General features: G+C 45.1%; 1 protein-coding gene across 2 annotated transcripts in view; it reads right to left on the bottom strand.

Annotated features, from left to right (window-relative positions):
* Positions 1-27,356, bottom strand: part of B4GALT5 (beta-1,4-galactosyltransferase 5) — a 77,097-nt gene that overhangs the window by 11,238 nt on the left and 38,503 nt on the right. For both annotated transcript variants that reach the window (XR_011466455.1, XM_070381058.1), the window contains exons 2-3: positions 11,374-11,508; positions 27-140 (exon numbers count right to left, since the gene is read on the bottom strand). Coding sequence is in view for 1 of the 2 variants with exons in the window: in XM_070381058.1 (XP_070237159.1) it covers positions 27-140; positions 11,374-11,508 (249 nt within the window). In the remaining variant the exon portion in view is untranslated. The remainder of the gene's footprint in view (positions 1-26; positions 141-11,373; positions 11,509-27,356) is intronic.

The raw sequence follows: 27,356 nt of genomic DNA, 5'->3' as shown, positions 1-27,356 counted from the left end.
GGAAGATAAGCAAGCACTCTACTCACTCATGGAAGGGAGCCTTTCGGGACAGGTATGGTTTGCAAAGTAGGTGAAGTCTTCAGGAAGAAAAGTCGTGGTCTGTAGGAAGGATTCGCTGTGGTTCAAGTCGAGAGGATAATCTAGAGAGGAAAGAAAAGAAAAGGCAGCTCCGATTGGTACAAGTCATCATCTCTGCAATTCTCAGATGTCCAACAACAAGGATTTTTCTAAGTCATTATCTTTCGGTGAGGCAGGATGCTGACTTAGCCCTTCAGCTAAAATTTCAATACATCAATAGAAATGTTAATCAGATGATACTATTTCACCAGTGTTTCTATTCTTACTGTTATTATAGTTTTATATGCAGTCAGTTCATAGTCAAACAACCTTGCAACATAAATAAAAAAGAGAAACCAGCATCACCTCCCATGTCTTTCTGAAAGGAAATGTCCTCACTTGTGTTCATCAACTGCCTTAGTATTTGGGGCTTCCCTGATGGCTCAGATGGTAAAGAATCTGCCTGCAATGCAAGAGACTTGGGTTCGATCCCTGGGTTGGGAAGATTCCCTGGAGAAGAGAATGGCTACTCACTCTAGTATTCTTGCCTGGAGGATCCCACGGACAGAAGAGCCTGGTGGGCTACAGTCTATGGGGTCACAAACAGTCGGACACAGCTGAGCAACCAACATGTACGTATATGCATACCTTAGTATTTATCTCCATCAGCCTATACAGCCAATCTTTTCTTTTTTGGGCAGTGTCCTTTTTTTCTTTATTGCGGTATACTTGCTTTACAAAGTTGTGTTAGTTTCTGCTGAACAGCAAAGTCAACCAGGTACCCATTTACATATATCCCTTCTTTTTTTGGATTCCTTCCCATTTAGTTCAGCACAGAGCACTGAGCAGCGCTCCCTGTGCTTCACAGTCATCCATTTCATGCCTAGTTATCAGCAGTGTGTACGTGGCAATCCCGGGTCTCTCAGTCCACCCACACTCACCTTGGTGTGTATGTATATCACTCACCTAGAGCCAGACATCCTGGAACGTGAAGTCAGTGCGCCTTAGAAAGCCTCACTACGAACAAAGCTAGTGGAGGTGATGGAATTCCAGTTGAGCTATTCCAAATCCTGAACGATGATGCTGTGAAAGTGCTGCACTCAATATGCCAGCAAATTTGGAAAACTCAGCAGTGGCCACAGGACTGGAAAAGGTCAGTGTTCATTCCAATCTCAAAGAAAGGCAATGCCAAAGAATGCTCAAACTACTGCACAATTGCACTCATCTCACACGCTAGTAAAGTAATGCTCAAAATTCTCCAAGCCAGGCTTCAGCAATATGTGAACCGTGAACTTCCTGATGTTCAAGCTGGTTTTAGAAAAGGCAGAGGAACCAGAGATCAAATTGCCAACATCTGCTGAATCATTAAAAAAGCAAGAGAGTTCCAGAAAAACATCTATTTCTACTTTATTGACTATGCCAAAGCCTTTGACTGTATGGATCACAATAAACTGTGGAAAATTCTTCAAGAGATGGGAATACCAGACCACCCGATCTGCCTCTTGAGAAATTTGTATGCAGGTCAGGAAGCAACAGTTAGAACTGGACAGGGAACAACAGACTAGTTCCAAATAGGACAAGGAGTTCGTCAAGGCTGTATATTGTCACCCTGTTTATTTAACTTATATGCAGAGTACATCATGAGAAACGCTGGGCTGGAAGAAACACAAGCTGGAATCAAGATTGCCAGGAGAAATATCAATAACCTCAGATATGCAGATGACACCACCCTTATGGCAGAAAGTGAAGAGGAACTAAAAAGTCTCTTGATGAAAGTGAAAACGGAGAGTGAAAAAGTTGGCTTAAAGCTCAACATTCAGAAAACGAAGATCATGGCATCTGGTCCCACCACTTCATGGGAAATAGATGGGGAAACAGTGTCAGACTTTATTTTTCTGGGCTCCAAAATCACTGAAGATGGTGACTGCAGCCATGAAATTAAAAGACACTTACTCCTTGGAAGGAAAGTTATGACCAACCTAGATAGCATATTCAAAAGCAGAGATATTACTTTGCCAACAAAGGTTCGTCTAGTCAAGGCTATGGTTTTTCCTGTGGTCATGTATGGATGTGAGAGTTGGACTGTGAAGAAGGCTGAGCGCCGAAGAATTGATGCTTTTGAACTGTGGTGTTGGAGAAGACTCTTGAGAGTCCCTTGGACTGCAAGGAGATGCAACCAGTCCATTCTGAAGGAGATCAGCCCTGGGTTTTCTTTGGAAGGAATGATGCTAAAGCTGAAACTCCAATACTTTGGCCACCTCATGCAAAGAGTTGATTCATTGGAAAAGACCCTGATGCTGGGAGGGATTGGGGGCAGGAGGAGAAGGGGACAACAGAGGATGAGATGGCTGGATGGCATCACTGACTCGATGGATGTGAGTCTGGGTGAACTCCGGGAGTTGGTGATGGACAGGGAGGCCTGGCGTGCTGCGATTCATGGGGTCGAAAAGAGTCGGACACGACTGAGTGACTGATCTGATATATATATATGTGTGTGTATATATATTTATTTATTTATTCTATGTCTGTGTCTCTATTTCTGCTTTGCAAATAAGATCATCAGTACCATTCTTTTCTAGATTCCACATATATGTGTTCATAACGTACGATACTTGTTTATTTTCTGCCTGACTTCACTTTGTATGACAGTCTCTAGGTCTATCCACATCTCTACAAATGGCACAGTTCTGTTCTTTTTTACGGTATACAGTTGATCTCGATGCTTTGTTTTTAGGTCTGTTAACTTCTCACTATGGGGGATGAAGATTTCGTACCCTTCCTCCCCTGCCGCCACCACACACATGCCCTTCCTATCCTCCAGTATCCCTGCAGTCAGACATGCTGATTGTGGTTAGGACAATCTTCAGTATTTCTATTATGATGATTCAATACGCATTCTCTGTTGCTGAGAAATGTGGAAAGGATGATTACATTTCCTTTCCTGCAGTTCCCCCCGCCCCAGACTGTCTTGTTTTCCTGTTTGCTCCGTTTTACGTGGAATGATGACAGTGGGTGTCTTGCCCTTCGACACTTCACTTCCCCTCAAGACACAGGCATCGGGTCTTCCTCTTGCTATGAAGGTGCAGCGCCTCCCAACCCACTCCAACGTGGACGGGTGTTCCTGGGAGCGTGATTCACTCGGGCTACTCTGGGATCTCCCTTCATCAATGGCCAGGGGAGTCCATTCATCTCCCTAGAGTGTCGAACCTCAGTTTTCCTAACTTCAACTTCTTTGTTTTCACTTGGTAAAGCACGGTCTTCCAGTGGCTTCCTAAAAGCGGGGAAACGGAAGTGATTTTGAAACCTTGGATATCTGATTATTTTTATTCTTCCTCACTTGATACATGGGTTTTACAGAATTCTAGGCTGGAGATAAATTTTCCTTTGGAATTGTAAAGGTGCTGTTCCACTTCCTTCTACAGTCCCCTGGGCCTGTAAGTCCAAAGTCATTCCAAATCCCATTCTTTGTAAAAGGTAACAGTAATTTCTTTCTGGAAGCGTGAAGAACTTTCTCTTTGTTCAGGAAATTTGATATTGGTGTGCCTGCCCCACTGCGTTGGCAATGCAGTGGCCTCTGAAGTCTGGGGATTCAAGTCCTGTGCGAGAATTTTTCGGAGGTATCACTGTGATTTCCTGCCTTCTGTACTCTGGGCTCTCTTTCTAGAAACAGAAATATGACTTAGATGTTGGGCCTCCTGGCCCTATAATTTTCTCATCTTTTCTACCTGACTTTCTATCCTGCCATTTTTCTGCTCTACCTTCAGAGAGATTTCCTCAATTTTATCTAGTCCTTTTAATTATCATTTCCTGCTTTTTTTTAATTTCCAAGTGTCCTTTTAATTTTCCGAACGTTCATCTTTTTCTATATCTTGTTCCATGTTTACAATCCTTTTCCTCTGACCCTTGAGAACATGTGTGCTGGTTAAGTTTTCTCCTCCCAGCAAATTGTTTCTTCCAATTTGTTACTTGTTTTGATCGCCAGCACAGTGACGCTTGGCCATCTGCTAACATTTAAGAGTGGGGCTCGAAATCAGCTAACTGGAAGCGTCTGGATGGAGGTTCTTCTTTGGAGGGTGTTCTGGTCAGAGGTTTGGATGGGAAACCTCCAGGGTCAGTAGATCTTTCTTCTTGGTCCGGTCAGGTTCCCCAGAGAAGTCATTCTAATCTCCTGCCAGAATGGTACAGTCTTTGTTACAAGCATCCTGAAACAGGAGGAGGAAAAGCTGGGGGCAGCCTGAAAAAAGCCAGGTGCCCCAGCTGACAGGCCCTCTGTTTTATGATCTCTGGCTGGGGGTTATCAAGTCTCCAGTACTTTGCCAGGCTGGGGGATAGAATGTCGGGCTGCTTTTTAAACAGCTTTCAACCCACCTTTAACTTAGTTGCCACCTTTATTTTTATCTCCAGAAATACCTGATATTCTAACTTCTGAGCTTCTGAGCGATTGTGCGGTATCAACTATGGGGTGGTTGGCTTTCCTTGTTGCACATTAGCAGTGAGTCTTCTCAGGTCTGTTAAGCCCTTTATCACTGGTCCATCTGCTTTCCAACTTCCATCATTTACACACATACATACACACAATATCTACTGTTATTTCAGTGATGTCTTTATTGCAAATGCCTTTTTTCTAGAGGGAGGTATGAAGGGGGTCCTCCAATCTCTTATCTTTTTACAGATAAGGAAAGTGAGGCACTGTATACAGAACTCCTATGAGGAGACGTGCCTGGTGCGAGTCTGAGACCTGATTAAACTATGGGTTGATGACCTTGACATTTGTCCCTATTGTTTAGTTGCTCGCTGTGTCTGACAATTTTGTGACCCCTGTGGACTGTAGCCCACCAGGCCCCTCTGTTCATAGGGTTTCCCAGGCAAGAATACTGGAGTGTGTTGCCATTTCCTTCTCCAGGAGATCTTCCCAACCCAGGGACTGAACTTGCACCTTCTACATTCTTTACCAGTGAGCCACCAGGCAAGTCCCATCTCAGAAGATGAGAGGCCCCAAAATACGTGGTGGTTAGTTTTTATGGGCTTGGTATTTCATGGGCTAATGAGTGGGAGGATTATTGCAACTATTTTCGGGAAGGGGTGGAGATTTTCAGGAACTGGGTCACTGCCCACTTTTTGACCTTTTATGCTCAGCCCCAGAACTGTCATGGTACCCATGGTTTGTCATTCAGCTTGCTGATGAGTTACAATGAACCACACTGAGGCTCAAAGTCTAGCGCAAGTCAACTCATCCACCATCTTGGATCCAGTTGGTTCTAACCAGTTTATGTCGTATTCAACAGCTACGTCATTCTTTTAAAGGCTGTGCCCTGCGCCCTTTCCTCCTGTTTCATCACAGCAAGCAGGAAACAAAAGACCACTTATTTTTTTTCTTCCAGCTACTAAATTAATAATGTCATTGTTAAGAAAGCCTCAAATATACAAGTCCTAATTGAAAGTCCATAACCTTGCCCTACACCTTGGAGAACCCCCACCCCACCAAACCCTAATTCCATCAATTCTAATTTTCAATTCTTTACGTAAAAATTTAAACAAAATCTACCTTCCCACTAGCAGTAGAAGCCTTTTAAAGTGGAAGAGGCAGAGAAAATTAATTGCTCATGACATGGCAAAGAATCAGAAATGACTGAAGCCACTTCACACGCACGCACGCCATGGTAAAAACTGTGCCTGCTTACTGTGGGGCCCTAGTTCTCTTCCTCCAGCTGCCTGGAAATGGGAGGACTATATTGCCTACTCTCCTCATGGGTTCCAAACGCCAATTTCTTGGTCTTCTAAAGTACAACCCAACTGAATGAGGGAATCGTTGAGAGAAAAAGCCAGCCTGCTGAATTTCTATGACCATGATTTTACTTTTTAATTTAAATCTAAACCATATTGAACCAAAACATGTTCTTCAAGCAAGGGAGGTAGGCACCAAAGAAGGCAACTGTTTTTATAACAGAGGACATGCTTCCTACCTGTAGATTCAAACAGCCTACTTGGTCAACTCTGCTTTACATCAGTGGTTTGGCAGTCCTGGCTGAATATTAGAATCATCTAGGAAGCTTTTTACCCACTCCAGTACTCTTGCCTGGAAAATCCCATGGATGGAGGAGCCTGGTAGGCTGCAGTCCATGGGGTCACTAAGAGTCGGGCACGACTGAGCGACTTTACTTTCACTTTTCACTTTCATGCATTGGAGAAGGAAATGGCAACCCACTCCAGTGTTCTTGCCTGGAGAATCCCAGGGACAGAGGAGCCTAGTGGGCTGCCGTCTATGGGGTCGCACAGAGTGGGACTTGACTGAAGTGACTTAGCAGCTTAGCAGCAGGAAGCTTCTTAAATATCCTTGTGCCCAGGCTATACCCTAGACTTATTAAATAAGAACTCTGGGCGTGAGGTGCAGACATCGGTATTTTGTAAAGCCCCCAGGGAAGTCCAATATGCACTCAGGTTTATGTGGCTACCCCAATATGTGGGGGTGCTAAAATTCTGCTTTCTCCCTCAAACTACCAAATCCAGCTGAGTGGGGACTTCACAGTGCTAACCAACAGATCCAGGGGGAATCACTACTTTCTCTTCCCATTTGCGAAAAGGCCAAGCACCTGCCTCTCTGTTTGAAAAAAGTTGGGGGGGGGTGGAATACACATACACTCACACTTAGAAAGATGTCATCAGGACATCTTTAAAAGTACTTGTAATATACAAAGAATCTGCATTCTTTGGGATTTAGCCCACTTAAGAATGACTACCTGCTGGGACAGGAGACATTATGACTATGGATTGACCACCCAAAACCAGAGACAAAGAAGTTAAGAACATCCACCTCCTTGAATACAGTACAAAACATCCTGGCAATGACTTTATCTGTCTACAACAACAGACCTGTTTTGAAGGATGTGGGCAAGAGGACGCTTTTCTGAGTATGTAACCAGAAGGGGACTCAGGTCATCAGTGTGGGGACTCAGGTCATCAGTGTGGGGACTCAGGTCATCAGTGTGGGGAGGTTGGTGTGTATGTGCTCGTGTATACAGAGGGAAGAACTGTCTCTCTGGGTAGAATGGTGCTTGGGAATTTGTATTTAAGAATGAGAAATGCCAGGCCACCCCACCACTCACCTCAAACACATGAGTAAAGTGGCTGCCTGGATGAACCCAGAGAAGTCTCTCCTGATGCCAACAGTCTCCTGAGCATCTCTCTCAACCACCCAGAGCAAACCGTGCCAGACTCGCAGTCTCACATACCCATGGCTTTCGGTGACAAGAAGCTTCTCCACGTCATTCCGTGCATACGCAGTCGTTTTAGTCGTGCCCCATCTTCTGCGACCCCATAGACTCCAGCCCACCAGGCTCCTCTGTCTGTGGAATTCTCCAGGCAAGAATACTGGGGCAGTGGCCACTCCCACCTCTAGGGGATCTTCCCGACCCAGGGATAGAATCCGGGTCTCCTGCATTGCAGGCGGCTTCTTTACCCACTGAGCCACCAGGGAAGCCCTATTTCAGGCTATTTCCAGGTCACGGTCCTGATCTCTTAAGGTATGTTCTTTTTTGGCAGCAGCCTTGTTTGCTTTCAAGGGTGAAGAAAGCTGGCATTACTTCAACGATACACTAAGCTTTTCAGCCACACTTGGCCTCCTGAAGACCTCTGAACGTGGATGTGTTCAACAGCACTTTTTTCGGGGTGGGTCAACACAGTTCACAACTATCTCAGCCAGGCCACTCTCACCAAGCCCCTGGTGAGAGTGGCCGGGTCAGCAGTGATGGTCATCTGGCTATCTCAGCAGCTTTAGGTCCCAAACGCTCTCTCTGACTGTGCTAGGCAGAAAACGACTTTGAAATGAATTTTAAAAAAGAGTTGGTTTTTACTGGATAAGCTGCAATGAAATGATGTTTCCTCTTCAACATTTAGTCACCAAGGATGTGCCAATAACGCAGAGGCCAATCAAGATGGTAATCTCAGATCTAGATTACAACATTTAAAGGTGGGTTTCCTTGTTAAATCTATCCACTCATGCACTCAAAAATCATTTACTCTGTGCCTCCTGTGTGTGAGGCAGGGTACCAGGCACAGGGGGCACAAAGACGACACAGGCAAGGAGGGCGCTGCTGGGGTTCAGAGGTCAGTGAGTCCCAACGCCGCCATGGCGCGGAGTCCTAAAACTCATGTGCTCTGACCCCTTTGCCCCTAAAATGGGGACACGGCAGTTATCTTCCTGAGCTCTCGTGAGGAGGCCATGAGATAATGCAAACAAAGTGTGAACCCCATCATAATCAGGTCCCAACGACAAAGACTTACAATTTACGAGGAAAAGAGACACGTTAAACTCAAAATGGATGCTTACCTAGTCTGACCCAAGTGATGCCGGGAAGAGTGATTTTAGCGGATGGTTCTTTAGAAGGAATGATGCTGAAGCTGAAGCTCCAGAACTTTGGCCACCTCATGTGAAGAGCTGACTCACTGGAAAAGACCCTGATGCTGGGAGGGATTGGGGGCGGGAGGAGAAGGGGACGACAGAGGATGAGATGGCTGGATGGCATCACTGACTCGATGGACATGAGTTTGAGTGAACTCCGGGAGTTGGTGATGGACAGGGAGGCCTGGTGTGCTGCGATTCATGGGGTCGCAAAGAGTCGGACACGACTGAGCGACTGAACTGAACTGAATTTGAAGATAAACACGTGCAAGTTCAAATAATAATGGGTCCCTGGATAAGCCTTCCAAGAGGCTAACTCACTCTCTGCTCAGCTTCTAGGGTGACAAGCCCTCAGGGAATTAACATGAGCTTGTGTTGCAAGACCGGCAGTGGCGGGGGGACAGAGACCTGCTCCACGCCCTCTAACTTTGAGAGAAAGCAGACCAGCTCGTCAATGGCCCAGCGAGAAGCCCCAGCACGCTCTGCCCTTGGAGAGGCCTGAATACTCGGACAGAGTAAAGGTCAGGATATCATACTCGCTTCGTTATCCAGAGTGACATGGGGAAAGAGCTCTGAATGGCTTCATTCTTCAGTCAAAAGAGTCATCACACAACCAGAAGCAGGTTTGGGGCGGGATTTAGGGACAGTCACATGACCAAACCACACCAACACCCCCAAGATTACGTGTACTTGGGAAAAATGGAAGTAAAATCCTGCCTACCCAAGGGAACCATACGCAAATCAAGCGAGACGATGAGTGTGGGATCCTTTTCACACTGAGTGCCACAAACGATGAACCGTGCTCAGCTTTTCCCTTGACTTCAGGAGCTACAGTGACTCCTCTTCTAGGCACGGGGCAGGCCTCAGGCCATTCGTCCTGAGGCCATAACGTGGCTGGAAAGTTCTGAAAAGTTGACGGCCTGCTCTTTGCAAACTTTTAAGAAGAAAGAAGGGCTTCCCAGGTGGTGGTTAGTGGTAAAGAACCCACCTGCCAGCGTAGGAGACCTAAGAACCACAGGTTGGATCCCTGGGTTGGGAAGACCCCCTGAAGGAGGGCATGGCAACCCACTCCAGTATCCTTGCCTGGAGAATCCCCATGGACAGAGGAGCCTGATGGGCTAGAGTCCGTGGGGTTGCAAAGAGTCGGACATCTCTAAAGCGACTTTCAGCATGCACGCCAGAAGAAAGGAAGTATCGAAGCTTATCAGTTTACTAATCTGTGGTGCTTGGTCACTGCTAAACCGGCCAGCAGGGCAGACTGATACATTAGGACGTGGTCAGTTCTCAGGACTGAACTTCCCTTTCAGAGGCAGTGCTTCCTCTTGAGATCCCAACACCACAGAATTCTCATTTGCAACATTTGCAAAGCAATTACACATTCTTCAGTGAGTTCCGGATAATCTTAGAACTTACTAGAGAGGAACAAAGGGTTGAGTTGGAGCAAAGTGTTTTGAAAAATGTATGTGTTTTATAATTCTAGGCTTGAGTGAGATCAGTAAGAAGCCGCAGGGAAAGCACATTAGTCCTCAGTTAAAGAAATAAGAGGTAAATCATGAATTCGAAGTAAACTGAAATTTCAAAATCCATTTTCTAAATAAAAACCATCCCTGGCTGGAGATTGGAGATGCTTCACGAAGACCCATTTAACCATCTGGAAATACTTCCTCTGTTCAATTTTTGGAAGAGTTAAAAAGACATAAAAAAAGACAGCTTTCTCTCAAAAAGAACTTGCTATGTATAGTCTTTTGTAAAAAATAGCTAAAGTCAAACCTACAATTCAGGTTCAAGTTCTAACAATATAATGTTAGGCAAGCCATCTAACTTTGGTGTTCTTTTTCTCTCGTTACATAATTAGCACTTAAAAGATAATAAAAGCTACAGGTCCAAGTTCCAAAAACTGAGGCGGAAATGTTCAGTCTGGGGTCTGTCACTGCTGCTAAGCTGAATAATCTGAAAAGCCTTCTTCAAAGCTAAATGAGTCTGACCACCAAACACGGGCATGCAACTGGCATTCAACCACCAGGTGAAAATCACACCTGACCAAGGAAGGCAAACTAGGTGATCCATTCAATTTCTCTTCCTGAAGTCACTTTTATAATTTGTGGAACCTGTCCCAGACTGCCTGATGATTACGAAATGGAAGTTTGTTAAGTTTCAACTAAAGCATTTAGACACAACAAGGTGAACCGGGCCTACTGGGCTGGCCAAGTTCGAGGAGCATCTGAAGGAAGGGACGAGATGGTGCAATTCTTCCTGTGTGGCCGCCAGGACCAGACTAGCTCTGAAAGCACCATGGGCACACCAGCACCACATGGAGTGCGAAAACAAAACCAACGAACCCCGCAGCGCTAACCCGTAAAATAACTGCAGGTCAAGTCCAACCAACAAACCCCGCAGCGCTAACCCATAAGATAACTGCAGGTCAAGTCCAACCAACGAACCCCGCAACGCTAACCCGTAAGATAACTGCAGGTCAAGTCCAACCAACGAACCCCACGATGCTAACCCATAAAATATGTGCAGGTCAAGTCCAACCAACCTATTTTTCCTCACAGACTGTATGGATATATTTTTTGAAATCAAATTATTTTCTAAATATTTTTGGTGCTCCTGCCTTTCTGGTGCCCTAAAGATACATGCTTAATCTGCCTACTTAGGGCAACTACACAAAAAGCGGGGCTCTTGAAAGATACTCTTCACGAAGTGAAAGTGGAGTCAACCGGTCACCCTTAACATACTGTCCACAGAACAAACAAGGACTCCTTTGGCAAGAGCTTCTTTTGATGATAACCTAAGACTCAGTCAAACCTTCCCCTCCTCCACAATGCACGTTTTTTCCATCGAAGAGAATTATTTGACACACGTGTCCCTCTTCTGGGAGGAGACATTCTGAGCAGACCCCCTTTACTGAAACACACCTGAGTCATTCACACTGCTGTTCCTCTTGGCGTAGGCGCTCCGGACCACCTGCTCATACACCTGCGCGCCAATGGTCCGCATGTTGTCCCGGATGAGGATGCCTTGGGCCTGCATCATGAAGAGGTAGGTGTTCACTGTGGAAACAGAAGGGGACGGAAAGGGGGTTAATTCAGAAGCAGTCAGTAACAGAAAACACACCAAAAAACCGCATTACTCTGAGTTTCTTTCCTTTTCCCCCTTTTCTTTCTGAAACGTCTTTAGGCGCTAAGGTTCTACAAGGCCATAACTTCTCTTTTCCATACTGGGTTCTAAGTTTTCAGGGCACTGATCTTCCTTGGGTAGCTAGTAGGACTTAGGGGAATATCTATCCATATTCGACAGCTTTAAAAAATTATATTCTACCTGAACTTCAAATACCCAAGCAGTGTTCTAGCCCTGATATGATCAGAAAGACCTTTTGGATCAATTAAAACATTCTGAAAAAGATCTCTGCTCTTTTTAAATTCACATTCTCAGACTCACTGGTTATCCTCAGAGAAAGGAAACCACCAACTGCCCTGCCTTCTGGAATCACTTAGATGTAGGTCTGGTCCTGGCTATCTTTTAAAAGCAGTGATGAAGGCTCCAGCTACTTTTTTTTTTTTTTTTGCACTATTTGGAGAGAGAGAAGATAATGAAAGAATGCTACCAAATGCTAGCAGTCCTCACTATCCATCCGCCTCAGCCCCAAAGTTCACAGCAATGGAAAAGGAGCAAGTGGCTTGATCTGGGTGTCAATTAAAACAGATTTCCTTCATGATACATAAAAACATCCAACCATCATGTTGTGCATCTGAAACTAAAAGAATGTTATATGCAAGTTACAGCTCAATAAAAACAAGGCGAAACAAACAAAAACATATACTCAACAGATTAACTGCCCAATCACCATCATCTTTGGAAAGCAACCTCCCCTCGGGTTTTCCTGAAGTCTCTCTACAGCATGAAATTAGCCCATCTCTAGTATAATTCCTGCACTCTGTCTGCAATCTCAAATGCTATGTATTTGAAAGAAACTGTAAGGTTTATAAACATAGCTTCTTCACCAGCCATTCTAATTTATTCACGTTTCCCTCACCAGTCACTGTGAAAGGGGCTGAGGGGACGGCATGTTTCTAAGTCTGGACTCTGGCGTGTGCTAGGGCTCGTCTGAACACTTGGCTGACCTCCAACCAGGCTCCAGGCAGGTACGCAACAGACAGCCCCGGCCTCTCCTCCAGACTCAATCCACACGGCCTCAGGCGGTCCTGGCTCTTCAGCAAGACATGTTTTGTGGACACTGTCTCATTATTATCACAGCGTCCTGCACATAATGGGCAGTAAATAAGGACTAAGTGGATGAAGCTTAGAAGTCAATTTATTTCCAGCTACGTGGTCGGTGCTTGTGCTGGCGATGGGGGGCGGGGACGGACAAGTCATCCAGCACAAGGCTGGATGTGGAAAGCCCCAGGCAGCCCACAGTAACCGGGATCTAAAAGCTTTTGATCTTCTCTAAGGTAAACCCAGAGCCGTCGAATAATTAACAAGAGAAGTCAATGTTCAGAAATGAGGGAGCAGTTTCACATGAGGCCTGGCAGTGACCGGAAGACAAGGGCATGCTTAACTCTTGGCGTGGCCAGAGAGATCAGACACAGTGTTAACTCTCTTGTAGCATAAAAAAGTTTCCCGGGTCGGGGCGGCAGGGGGTGGGAGAGTGGGGGGAGGAACAGCTTCAAATCCTCAAAGAAAGTACAATGCTGTGAAGCCTCAGCAAACAAAGAGCAGCACCTCACTTTCTATTTACGAGAGAGCAGCTTGCCTGGCCACAGTAGGCAGGCAGTTAAATCTAAGATTTAAACTTCATCCAGTATCATATTTCTCATGTGGCTCTGCAGTAAATATATATTTTTTATCACTTAGGCTATATATTATGTATATTATACATATTACACCAAATCTTCCTTCCATCCCCAGCATACTATTAAACCAGCTGTCTTCAATAATATAAAGACAAACATTTATTGAACACCTGTGTAAAGCTGTCAGGCACTGCAAAAAATACACACGACCTCTTTTCCCCCAAATTTCATCTTCTCTGAGCTTTTTATCCTCTCCACTGTAAAGAATACCATTGTTAGCCCTTCTTTAAAAAACTCTAAACCTATGACTGATCCATGTTGATGTATGGCAGAGAACAATACAATATAAAAATAAATAAATGAGGGGGAAAACAACAACAACTCCCTCCCTATCTAGTTCTGTTCGATTCCCCTAGGGCTGTTCTCAAACCTTTCCCTGCCTATCTCCTGGAGAGCCGGTTCCTACACCTCCCACCCACCCCCAGACCCTAATTCCCTAAGTCTGAGTGGCGCCCGTGAACTTGCACTTGTAACAAGCTCACAGGTGACACCCATGTGGCTGGGCAGAGGAGCACGTTTCCAGAATCACCGCTCTAGGTAGGGAACTTCAGCTACATAATCAGTAATAGTGAGTAACACATATTGAGCACTTAAGTCTTTATCTCACTTAATCCTCATAACCTAAGAGGCAAGTAATACTATCCGACTCGGGGTTGACTTCTAGGCTTCAGTTTCTCCACCTTGCTTCTCCAAGGTCACTGAGGGATGGATCTGAACCAGGTCTAACTATGCTCTAACCGCTAAGCTTAAGAACTTGCTCATCCGTGTTCTAGCCACCTGTCCTTCAGAGATTTCACACCCACATGACTTAAACTATAGCTCTTAAGAAGATGGCAATCAAGTCTTTATCTCCTACACAAAGCTGCCGGGCGGATCTTTCTTAATTACAGATATACCCACACAGCTCCTCCTCAAAAGCCTTCTGCATCTCTGGCCTTCGTGCCTGGGCTTCTGCTGATCCTCAATGCTTCTGCTCTCCCTGTGGCCATGCAAATCTCATTAATCCTTCAAACCCCAGTGTAGCTACTTCTCCAGGCTTCCCCTTCTAGGATTTCTGTGGTATTCAAAAATGTGCCTTTTGTTTATATTTTGTCTTAGTTTGCTAACAACTGTCTCATGTGTTCATCTTGTCATTCAATTAACAAATTACACAAACCACATATTATTAATGCTTTTTGTAAACTCTCCACAGGAATTAGCAAAAGGCTGAAAAAAAAAAGCCAGAGAAGCAAATTTTTGCCAAAGAAAATAATCACAGATTCATAGACTCAGGGTTGGATGGGATTTTAAAGAACACTTTTCAATACCTCCTCAGACACACCACCCAAAAACTGTGTCTTCTGAGAACGCAGTCAGTCTGTACATTAGAGCCATCTTCAGAAAAAACTCTACCTTGGGTTGGGTCCAAAATGTTTTCCAGCCGCTTTTAAGCGCTGGTTCTCATCCTGCCCTCTGACGGAAGAGTCAAGTTCCTTTCCTACCCTTCAGATATCGGAAAACAGACACTGTCAACCAGGCTCACACCCACCCCGCCTAACCTGTAACTTCATGCTAAACAGCCCCACTTCCTCTGTTAACCACCCTACCCGCTCTCTTCCTGGAATCACCATGACTTCACTCACTGTCCTGGGCTGCTCTGGATTTCAGCCCAGGGGTCCACACTTGACGAAGAGTGTGTGGCCCATGCCGACAGTGAGCCAGGTACAGTCTGATGGGCCCAGAGCCATCTGTTACCAAAGCGCTGTCAACAATTCGAGCCCCCTCTTGGAGACGCAAATATGCAACAGCTCAGAGCCAAAGAAATCCTACAACAGAGATGCTGAATTACCTAATCCACCGTTGCCCAGGGCAGGTCCCTTGCCCTGTGATACATGCTAAAATAACATTTACTACAAATTCAGGCTTACTTGTAGCTTTTTTACACTTTCATGAGAAATGGTAATTACTGTCCTGCCCCCGCTTCTAGATTGAGGTATCTCCTGTGATCATAACTCAGCTGAGAGAAATAAGCCCCTTTCAGGTTTACATAATTGGAAATTTCCATCCAGGTGCCCATGGAGGCAGCCTTGGGCCACGGTTTTAACTGGAGGGCTTCCGGGAGCAGAGCAGTGGGCACCCTAATGGAAAGGCATCCTCTCCTCCCTCCATCAGAATTCCAGGCGGCCTCCACATCCTTAGGAGTCAGGGAACACCGTTTTACTTGAACACACAGGTTAATAAATGACTCTGACTCATAAAAAATTCCTCACTAGATAATGAAATCTGACATTTCGGCTTAAAAGCAAAATAAATTGACACAATGAACCCAAGAGGAATTGACACAATTAGAGGAGTCTATATACTGGAGTCTATATACTTAAAAAGCTCATAATTTTAACCTAAATGTGTATCGTTAATGTTCATTACATCTGGCTGGGTAAGGTAAACAGAATTAAGAAAGCCATCCCTTTTTCTTGACTACCCTTTAAAATCTGTGTCTTAACGCCAACACCCAACAGGTGTGTGTGTGCACCCCCCATTCCTTTCCGGCTTTATTCTTTTATTTAACATATGACACCTTTTCTTAATCTGTCATGTTATCTCCCTCTAGAATGTGAGCTCAGTGAGGGCAGGATCTATGCCGCTGGTGGCAGGAACAGTGTGTCTGGAACACAGAGGAAGGAGAATAAGTACTTGAATACATGAATATCTAAGTTGGGACAACGAACAGTGGAGCCTTCTGAACTCAGCTGTGCATGGATATGGGATTTCAAGCTTTTCTCTTGTGATTAGCTCCCTACTCCACTATGAGAGGAACTTAAAATGTTTTGAGTTAACCAGCTTCATTACATGAACCTGGTCATGAAGAAAAGTTCAGCAATTCCTTTGTACCAACCGAGCAGAGCTGCCAAACAGATAACATTTTCCCTAAAAATGTTCTCTGGTACTCTCGCTCCTGGTAGCTCAGCTGGTAAAGAATCCGCCTAAAATGCAGGAGACCCCGCTTCAATTCCTGGGTCAGGAAGATCCCCTGGGGAAGGGATAGGCTACCCACTCCAGTATTCTTAGGCTTCTCTGGTGGCTCAGCTGGTAAAGAATCTACCTGCAATGTGGGAGACCTGGGTTCGATCCCTGGGTTGGGAAGATCCCCTGGAGAAGGGAACGGCTACCCACTCCAGTAACCTGGCCCCAGAATTTCAAGGACTGTATAGCCAAGAGTCGGACACAACTGAGAGACTTCACTTACGCTTGGTCCCCGCTAAGTTGCTTGGTTTTGTAATGCTCCTTAACACACTGCACTGCTGCTGCTGCTGCTAAGTCGCTTCAGTCGTGTCCGACTCTGTGCAACCCCAGAGACGGCAGCCCACCAGGCTCCCCCATCCCTGGGATTCTCCAGGCAAGAACACTGGAGTGGGTTGCCATTTCCTTCTCCAATGCATGAGAGTGAAAAGTGAAAGTGAAGTCGCTCAGTCGTGTCCGACTCTTTGTGACCCCATGGACTGCAGCCCACCAGGCTCCTCCGTCCATGGGATTTTCCAGGCAAGAGTACTGGAGTGGGGTGCCATTGCCTTCTCTGACACAGCCACTAGAAGAGATCAACTACAACTATATGCAACCACACGGATGCATCTCTCATGCAACACATGAATTCTATGTACAGAGGGCCTGAAAGAGGCATGACTAATCTGTAGTGTCAGAAGCCTGGGAAGAGGTATCTAGGGCAGGAGTGGGGGTGTGTTGGGGGGGTGGTTTGGGAGGGGGCTTCTGGTCGCCTTTTATTTCCTGACCTGGATACTGGTTTCACAGGTATACTCCTTTTGGAAAAAGTCATCAAGCTGTTCATTTATTTGTGCACAATTTAATATGTATGCTATACTTTGATAAATTTACCAAAAAAAAAAAAAAAAAAAAAAGGATTGAGGAAAACCCATGAACTAATTTCTAGGATATATTGTTACCTGGAAAAAAGCAAAGAGCAACAGCGTGTACGTATGTGTGTGCAGGTGCGTGCACATGCATGTATGTGTTATGCTGATACAGAAATACGGTGAACTTTTAGGCACATACATATTTTATAGGAAGAAAGAGATGAAAGGCAAACCAGGTAAACATTATACCCCTGCCACGTGCCAGGAACCACCCTCTACTATGTGAAAAGAATGGTAATTATAAATAAGATGCAGTCCTTGCCAGAATCTTGAGTGACAGCCAGACAAGGAAACTGCAACCGGTGCTCACTGTGAGGGAGCCCGGGTGAGGAGCTATAGCTCACACCGTGAGGGTGGCGGGGTGTCAGAAAACACTCCCGAGGAGAGGTGACCTCTAGGGGATGGTCTAGAAGTAAGAACGCTGAAACAGGGAAGGGAAGGGCACAGATGCAGGGGCACACAGCGAGAAAGAGGCATCTGAGGGACGAAAAGCAGTTGGGTATGGCAGGAATGAAGGGTACGTATGGCAAAAACAGGAGGCTGGGGTAGGCGGGGTGGAGAGGAAAGCAGAGGGGAGCGGATCACAAAGGGCTTTGGCACTGTACTTAGGGGCCTGGCATTGAAGAAATAGTCCAGGATCAGATTTCAGGGGGGCCAACCAGTAGGAATCAGTCAAAACCAGCGAATACACACTCCCTGCTCAAACTCACGGCTCTGAATCAAAGACTGAGCTTTTCAGCAGACAGAACTCAGTTCCTTAACAGGAGGAACCGCTTTGGAAGAACTGAACAAGGCACCGTACGCAGAGTCCCATTTGGTTACTACAAGTTGGGTGCCAAATCTCACCAAAAATATATTTTCGCTCTAGATGAAGCAGCAGGAGGAATCATTCCTCTGTCTGCCAAATCTTGAAGTGGGCAGATGGAGGGAAGACGTCAGGATATAAAGCCAGTACTACTGATACCGGTCCCATCGCTTCATGGAAAACAGGGAAAAAGTGGAAGCAGTGACAGATTTTATTCTCTTGGGCTCCAAAATCACTGAGGACGGTGACTGCAGCCACAAAATTAAAAGACGCTTGCTCCTTAGAATGAACTCTATGACAAACTTAGACAGCGTATTCAAAAGCAGACACATCAGTTTGCTGACAAAGGTCCATCTAGTCAAAGCTATGATTTTTCCAGTAGTCACGTGCAGATGTGAGAGTTGGACCATAAAGACACTTTGGCTGAGTGCCAAAGAATTTATGCTTTGGAACTGTGGTGCTGGAGAAGACTCTTGAGAGCCCCTTGGACTGCAAGGAGATCAAACCAGTCAATCTTAAAGGAAATCAACCCTGAATATTCACTGGAAGGACTGATGCTGAAGCTCCAATACTTTGGCCACCTGATGTGCAGAGCTGATTCATTGGGAAAGATCCTGCTGCTGGGAAAGACTGAGGGCAAAAGAAGTAGGCAGCAGAGAGCAGAGGATGAGATGGTAGAGAGCATCACTGACTCAATGTACATGAATCTGAGCAAACTCCAGGAGATAGTGAAGGACAGAGGAGCCTGGCATGCTGCAGTCCACGGGCTCACAGAGTCAGACACGACTGAACAACAACTCCTGATACACAGCTGGGGAGAGCTCGTGGGGGCGGGGCGCAAAGGTGAGTCTGGTGTCCAGTGTGGGCCCATCAGACTAGGCGTTTTCTGGGGATTGGCTCACGTCTGGCATCTTTCTTCTGAACACCTCCTACAGCCCACCCAATGTGTGATTTCTAACAGGGTCAAGTACATTCCAGGAAAAGAACGGAACAGATCTATGAACCAAGGCTTGTACCCCATTCACATTCATGTGACTTCAAAATAAAGGATGGGGAAAGGGAGAGAATATAAAGGGAACAGAGCAGAAAAGGAGTACATAGAAGAAGACAGGAAGGCCGCTCACTCTCTTCCTGCCCCATCCATAAAATACCCAAAGGAGACACAATAAAAATCAAGGGGAAACAAGGACTGAATATGTCACGGGAGTGCTGACGTCAGGAAGGCCGCTCACTCCCTCTTCCTGCCCCTGTCCATAAAATACCCAAAGGAGACACAATAAAAATCAAGGGGAAACAAGGACTGAATATGTTGCGGGAGCGCTGACGTCTGCTTTCTGTCGTGCTAGACCAGCTGCAGAACTCGCACAGCCTTTCTGGACCACGATTTTCTGAGATAAACCAGAACCTGAAAAATAAACTGACTGCTCCCCCAGATCAGATGGTCAGTGCCCACTGCTCCACACACAGGTGTTCTGTGAAGAATGAGCCAACTTATTCTGCTCATAAAGAGATGGATTCCTGTAAAAAGCAATTCGTGTCTTGAGTCTCTGTGTGCCAGTGCCTTTCTAAACGCTTCATGCCTTATCTCATCTCATCCTCACAGTAAACGGAGAAATAGGTTATTACTCTCATTTCATAGATGAAGGGACTGAGGTGTGGATAAGTAACTTGACAATTTGGAGCCAAGACTTCCCAACAGCTCTTTGCCTCCAGAATCCAGATTTTTAGCAAATATGTTCCCTTGTCTCCCAGGTTCTAGACGCCCAGGGACGCTGCTGTCATCACACTTTGCTCACTGATTCTTTCCATCTGAATCTTTACGTCAAACTCTTATAAGTGACTCGCCTCCAATATTCCACTTCAGTGGTGATACCATTGATTACGGCATAGTATGGTACATCCCCTAACATTTTATTAAAATTGTTACCAGTTTGAGGCTCAAGAATGAATCCCAAATTTCTGCTTTTCAGATCTACTTAAAATGCTGGATAATCATACTATACAGACAGAGATGAAGATCCAAAATTGTGGGTACAGTGACACGCACTGAAGAAGGAAAAGAAAGCTGTTTTTTTTAAGACACAAGGAATTTTTTTTTTGACAAATTTACACCCTTTGGCACATCTATTTTAATGTTCTGGAGCAACTGTGTGACAATTTTCACACATAAAGTATTTAAAGAAAATGGGGGGCTGGCAACGAGACACATTAACCGTAAGGAATCCCAACAGTTATTTGAGGAGAAAAATTTCATTTGACGAATTTTTTGCTTTCCCGGTTGTTCCCACTTGAGGCAGACAAACCACCAAATCAAACACAGGTTTTGTTTTCCACCCTCTCTAATTATTATCCCCAGCTATTCAAAAAAAAAAAAAGTCCAAGTGGTAAAAATTAACAGCTTTGAAATACCCTGTAAACATTTCCACTGACCTGTTAGTCTGTTAGCTGTTAAATTATTAAACTGTACATGAGATTAGAAATGAAAGTGCTGCCTGAGAGATATTAGCTAGCTGAGTAGCCTACGGTGGTCGCTTAACTTCAGCTTCCCACCCCCAATTTTTCTTCTAAAATTTTAAGTTCTTAAAAAATAAAAAAAAGAGTATTTATTTATGTTACGGCTGTGCTGGGTCTTTGTTGCTGCGAGTTTTCTCTAGTTGTGGCGACCTGCTACTAGCACAGCTACTCGAGCTGTGGGGCATGGGCTTCTCGTGGCCACAGCGCCCCTTGTTGCAGCTCACGGCTCTGGAGCACAGGCTCAGTAGTTGTGACACATGCACTTAGTGCCGAAGCACGGGGGATGCTTCCCAGAGCAGGGATCGAACCCGTGTCCCCTGTGTTAGCAGGCAGATGCTTAACCACTGGACCACCAGGGAAGTCCCTCCCCCCATATTCTCAACAGCATGGTGAGTTAGCAACCTCCAGAAACACACACATGCAGGAGAGGCTGAGCAAACAAGGATGTCCAAATTTGTCTCAGAGACGATCAAAAATGACCTTTCTGGGGCCGTTGGCACTGGGTTGCCTGCACAGACTGTGGCCGTGCCCTGGGGGTAAATGTGCAGAGTGAGTAGACGTGTCCCCGGTGGGAGCCTGACTCTGCCCACCTCCTGGGCCTGAACAAGGCTCTCTGGCCTCAGTCCCACCGGCCAGAGAGCAGAGCGCCTCCTGTGGCTACTGACGCCTGGCCTCTGTACGAATGCGCTTGGGTGACACCTGTTCACGCAAAGAAGCTTTAATGCTGCTTTTCATTTTTAATGGCGCTTTTAATGGTACGTTTTCCTGGTACCATCCCACCCCCAAGACTAGTCTTGGGTGGTCTTGATTCTTTCCCAACTGATATATATAAACTCTTACCATGATCCCTATAAATGTGAGCTTATCTCTTCCAGCAGGCTATAAATTCCTTACCAGTACAGACTGTCTTACTTCTTCTCCATCTACAATGTCTGATAAATAGGAGACACTTATCTGTTTATTAAATTAATGAATTACAGCTCAGCACACAGCTTGCTGTTGTGGCCATTTGGTGGAGGAGCCTTGTTTTCTCAAGTTAGAAGCAGACTGGTTTTTCTGCAACCATACAAGAAAGATTCTCTAAGCCAGGAGATGACATAATGAAACTGATACCTGACAAACTTTGCTGGTGTGAGTGTAAATCAGTATAACCCTTTGGGAAAACTATTTGCAAGTTCAACAAAAAGCCGTAAAAATACTCATATTCTCTGATCTAGCAATTTTAAGGCAATTATCTGAAATACGAGGACATTCTACGCACAAAGGTTTTAATTCTGTTATTCCTAAAAACAAAAACTTGGAAAACTCAAAAACTCAAAAGCAACAACTAAAGAACAGATATATATACCTGGTAGAATCTTGTACAACCTTAAAAGTAAAATCTATGAAATGTTATAAACAGAATAAAGGTAGAAATTCTTGCAGTAACCAAATCTGTTCAAATTGATCCAAAATTACGAAGTTTCCAGAAGTACTGAGAATGCCTTTTTCACACAGCACCTATGTAATGTCTAGGAACAGCCTCTAGGAATGAATGCTGCCTTGGGACATGGTCTTTTTCTTTCTTTTCATTTTTGTAAACAATGATCGTACATTTATATGGGGTGAGGCGCACAAAAACAGAACCAAGCTTTTGCCTTATTAAGGATCCCCCCCTTTTTCCTGCTCCAGACCCAAATTATCTTCCCAGTTGCTGCTACTGCTGCTAAGTTGCTTCAGTTGTGTCCGACTCTGTGGGACCCCATAGACGGCAGCCCACCATGCTCCGCCGTCCCTGAGATTCTCCAGGCAAGAACACTGGAGTGGGTTGCCATTTCCTTCTCCAATGCATGAAAGGGAAAGGTGAAAGTCAAGTCGCTCAGTCGTGTCCGACTCTTAGTGACACCATGGACTGCAGCCTACCAGGCTCCTCCATCCGTGGGATTTTCCAGGCAAGAGCACTGGAGTGGGGTGCCATTGCCTTCTCCAGTACCAAACCATTATTCTACTTTCGCCTACCTCCAAATGATTTTTTATCATCCTAAAACTTCTGGGGCTTCCAGTCATAACTTGACCGAGCAAGTTCTCTCTATAAAGCCCACGACCCCAAAGTATTTTCCCGCAGACAGCCCTTTGGTCCCCCCTCCTGATCCTCTTTTGGAAAGGAGATTATTCTCCATGTCCCATGGGGATAATATACGATAATCATATTATTTTTAGCCTAGAAGATTGTAATAGACTAATAGGGTTATCTACTCTTTGGGAATTTAAGTGTTTCCAAAAGGCAACGTTCTAGCTGAAATGAGCACCCTGGTTGTCAAAAACATGGAATCAGAGCCGTGGTTTCTACAGAAGGTCAAAAATTATCAAAGAAAGCACATGGAAATGCCTTGACTCGGAGGCATAAACATTCAGCAGAATAAGGTCTTTCCTTAACACTCTGTGGGTATGACACCCTTCCTCCAGACCAGATGGTCCGTCTTTAGCAAACTCAAACTGTAGTGCTAGAAAGGGGTCTTCTGAGCACTCATTTTCTGTCATCTGTAATAGCGGCTTTGTCTTTCGCTTGACCCAGGATGAGCAGACGTTAACTCTTCTTTCTCCAGCTAGGTGACGCTCACGTGCTACAGCAATGCAAGGCCCACCAAGTCCACAGAAACATGAGGGCCAACCCACTCCATGAGGGAATGCTGTAGAGTGTCAACTGCGGTCAAAACTCGTGCGACTACTCTGGAACATTACACACACTTCCCACAGGTCACCTGATGGCTAAGGGCAAAAATACACGTTTACAATGGGGAGAGCCGACCGGCATTCTTGACCAAGAGATCAAAGTGGGCATCGCTAACATTAAAACAAGGTAACATTACCTTTAAGAGTATTCCTGCCAAAAACTTTTAACCTACATCTAATCAAGAGTTCCGATCTTCCGGTTTATAAAAAATACAAAGGATTAAGGAACACATCAAATGGACACCAGGCAGTTCCAGATTGTAGGACATTCTATGAAACAACTGGCCTAGACTCTTCAAAAATGTACTGGAGGTTGAGGAGGGGACAGGCAGCTACAGACTGAGACCAAAAAGACATAATCGAATATGAAAATACGCGACTGGGGTGGGGGGCAGCTGTAAATAATCAAATATGAAAATACGAGACTGGGGGAGGGCAGCTGTAAATAACGCTTTCAGCACCACTGGGGCAGTTGGGATATGGGTTAGACACTGGAAGACATTATGAAAGTACTGTTAATTGTGTTAGTTGCAGTAACAGTAGTGTGGTTATATAGGAGAATATCCTTATTTTTTAAAGAGATGTCTGCTGAGGTATTTAAATATCTTGATGTCTACTTACAATTTAATTTTACATGGTTCAGAGGAAAAAGAAAGCCAGAGTTAAATAAAAGCAAAGTGGTAAAAACTGTAGACTCTAGATGGAGGGTCATGTGTTCACTGTGTGATTCTTTTAACTTTCCTGCATGCTTGAATTTTTTTCATAATAAAAATTTGGGGGCAAAGTCTGATTTTGGATGTACCTAAAATGCCAACTAAATCTAAGTTATAGTAATACCGCACTAAGAATTCTCTAAACGTGTCATAAACTATAATACAGGGATAAATACCTTGGTAATGGTCACATACAAACTTAGAGCATTCAGTGGCTATTCTATGCCCCTCACTCCCCAATTCTTTATTTTTGGAACCCAAAATTGCACTTATTCTTTATCTCAGGAGAACCGAAGAGAAATTATACGTAAATCTTCCTGTTGCTCCCTCACTTAATCTCTGAATGGCTTTCCACAGCCTTTAAGGTAAGTTCTAAATTCCTTATGCTTAGGTGACTCAGTGTTCATAAAACCTGTCCCCTGTCGCTGCAATTTCAGATCTTGCCACACCCCAATTCCAGCCACGAGGGACATCAGCAGGCCTCCAGGATCTCAGACAGGGCTGCTTCCACTGCCTGGACCTTCACTGAGAAGAAGCATGTGTCTGGGGTGAATAGGGAGGGGAGCAGAAAAGATTTCAGGGAAGACCAAACCCAGCTGTGCCTCCCCTCTCCCTTCACACATTGTGGCTCTCTTCAGTTACATTTGAAGGTTCACCAAATGAAAAATTGACTAATTTCTGAGATTGGATTTATTCTCTAGGCCAATCCCTATGCGTGCACACCCCACAATAAAAAAAACTGCAGTTTTCCCCAAAGACCTTAAGACACTGACTCTCTGCTGTGAGAGTTGGATCATAAAGAAGGCTGAGCGCCAAAGAATTGATGCTTTTGAATTGTAGTGCCGGAGAAGATTCTTGAGAGTCCCTTGGACTGCATGGAGATCAAACCAGTCAATCCTAAAGGAAGTCAAACCTGAATATTCACTGGAAGGACTGATGTTGAAGCTAAGCTGCAATACTCTGGCCACCTGATGCAAAGAGCCGACTCGTTGGAAAAGACTCTGATACTGACAAAGATTGAAGGCAAAAGGAGAAGGGGGCATCAGAGGGTGAGATGATTAGACAGTATCACCGACTCTGTGGACATGAATCTGAGCAAACTCTGGGAGATAGTGGAGGACAGAGGAGTCTGGCGTGCTACAGTCTCTGGGGTTGCAAAGAGTCAGACACGACTTAGCGACTGAAAGACAGCAATAGTTCTGCTTGGCAACCATATAGGACTGAAATGTCATGAAAATTAAATTAAATTAAATTGTCCTCTGTAATAGATTTAGCACTTTAAGTATTAACAAGACTGCCAGAGGGAGTAAGTTTATCAAGGGATAGGAATCCTAGCAGAGGCCAATTACCATTTCCCACCATGCCCAACTACGCAGGCTCTCCAGGCCTTCGGAGTTGCTTATGACCCTGTGGATTTGTTAGTAGGTGCCTCTGATGACCCTGTGGATTTGTTAGTAGGTGCCTCTGACCAAAAACTATTACAGTGGATGCACTAGGGGTTCAGCGTACCGGGAGGAAAACCTGAACCGTGAGCGAGAACTAACTGAGCGAACAGTACTGCCTGGGTTTTCTTTTTTGGTCTTTTGCTGTCTGACAATCCAAAGCCTAATGTGCCCACCTGGTTTTCTGTCTCTCTTCTCACCTTGGTTTTCCCTTCTCACAGTTATTTTTTAAATCAGCAAATGCCCAACGTTTGTAAACCGTCAGTGGCCATCTGTGCTTTTCACAATTAGATCCCTGTTAAAAGGAGCATAATTTTCAGCTCCAGACTTGACTTCAGCAATCGGGCAGATCATTAAAGGGGTGAGCGAGTGACTTCATCTTAAGAGTAGGGTTGCTGTACTCTGAGGCCACCCTGAAACAAACCTAGTTCTTGAACTCAACCGTAGGCCCTGGATCTTTTGACTGAAGTTTTATTACTGCCTTGCCTCCTCCTACCCCAACTCTAGCTCCCCAGACAAAGTCTTGCACTTTCTGGATCCCTGCTCATAAAATGACTCAAGTCTACAGATGGGGTCACTGGCAAATTTTTAAGGAATTGAAATATTATCAGGTAAGAAGTGGGTTAAAAAAAAAAACACTGTTCTAGTAGAGCAATGAATTACATAAGAATAAAAGAAAAACTCACCCAAAAGAAAAAAAAAAAAAAAATCCAGGAGTTCCAATGGTCACCTTCTACCCATATGATCTCTCCAAGTGGATCCACAGAAGAATTTCTTAAAGTGTCTTCTGCTAATCTGTGGTTAGAGCACAACATGAGAATATGATGCTCACAGCAGGATACTAATGCTAAGTAATTTTATGAGATTATGCCTGCCTTTGCATTAAATAATTTATGCTGGGAGTGGTAATAAAAGCAGAGATGAAGTTAAGCTACTGACTGGAGATTGTACCAACTTTATCACCTTCGCCTGCCACCAAAAAAAAAAAAAAGAGAGAGAGAGAGAAAGAGAGAAGGATGAATGAGTCCCTTCAAGACCCAGTGTTGACTGTACATGCGAACTGATCTCCTCCTTTAAAAAGCCCCGCTGCTCTCCTGAGCACACTGTTTGCCCCTGGCAGCTGCGCCGGGGCTGTGAGGTCTGTGAAGGCCCTCTGTACTAGCGCTAGGGCTGCCACACGCAGAACGAGTAGGAAGCTGGCTGGAGGGGAGGCAGGTGCAAGGGACACAAGGCTGTGACCAGCCTGTCCTGGCCCCATCTCAAAGGAAGGAGAGACAAAAAAGCCAAGTAACAATAGTCTTCACCCTTTAAAGGAACCACGATGGCATTCATTCTCCAAGATGACTAGTCCCTGCTGCTTCCTGGTGAGTAAGGAGGGAAAGTCATCCAGGAAAGCAGAGAATTATAATACTTCCATGTTCCTCTACAACACAAAGGCATCATCGCTCTAATTCTGGGGCTGTGCCCTTCTAATAGCAGCCTACGAGGTGTGTGCGTGCCTATTTTTTTAAAAAAGATGCTTCAGTTTTGATGACGTCTTTTTTCCCAGGGGCATTTATGCAATCTTTTCAGAGGCACTTTGAAGAGTATCAGCCAGAAAACGCTATACCTTTCTGATGTCAGTCAGGGAGCGTGGGCTAGAAAGGGAACCACCGGCTTCAAAGATGACCACAACCGCACCACCTATCGTGCGAAGATGATCCACACTCAGCTCCAGCACAAGTTCGTCCTGGGTATGAGAACTCTTCGAGTAGTCTCCCTCCCCAAAGTCTGGCCCTGAGGTCACACGGTAGGCCCTCCTGGAAAAAGGTTCTTGAGGTCCTTCCACCCCTCCCCACCCCCCAGCACGGCGACTCCACTCTAGTTTCCCCAAAGCAGTGTTTCCGACAACACAAATCTTCAATCCACCAGCAACTTCAACACTAACTAAAGTGCACTAACATTTCTACCT

Source organism: Bos mutus, chromosome 13, assembly GCF_027580195.1.
Source record: "Bos mutus isolate GX-2022 chromosome 13, NWIPB_WYAK_1.1, whole genome shotgun sequence".
NCBI classification, from domain to species: Eukaryota; Metazoa; Chordata; class Mammalia; order Artiodactyla; family Bovidae; genus Bos; species Bos mutus.
The sequence above is the reverse complement of the archived record's forward strand: the minus strand, read 5'-3'. Positions and strand labels throughout refer to the sequence as shown.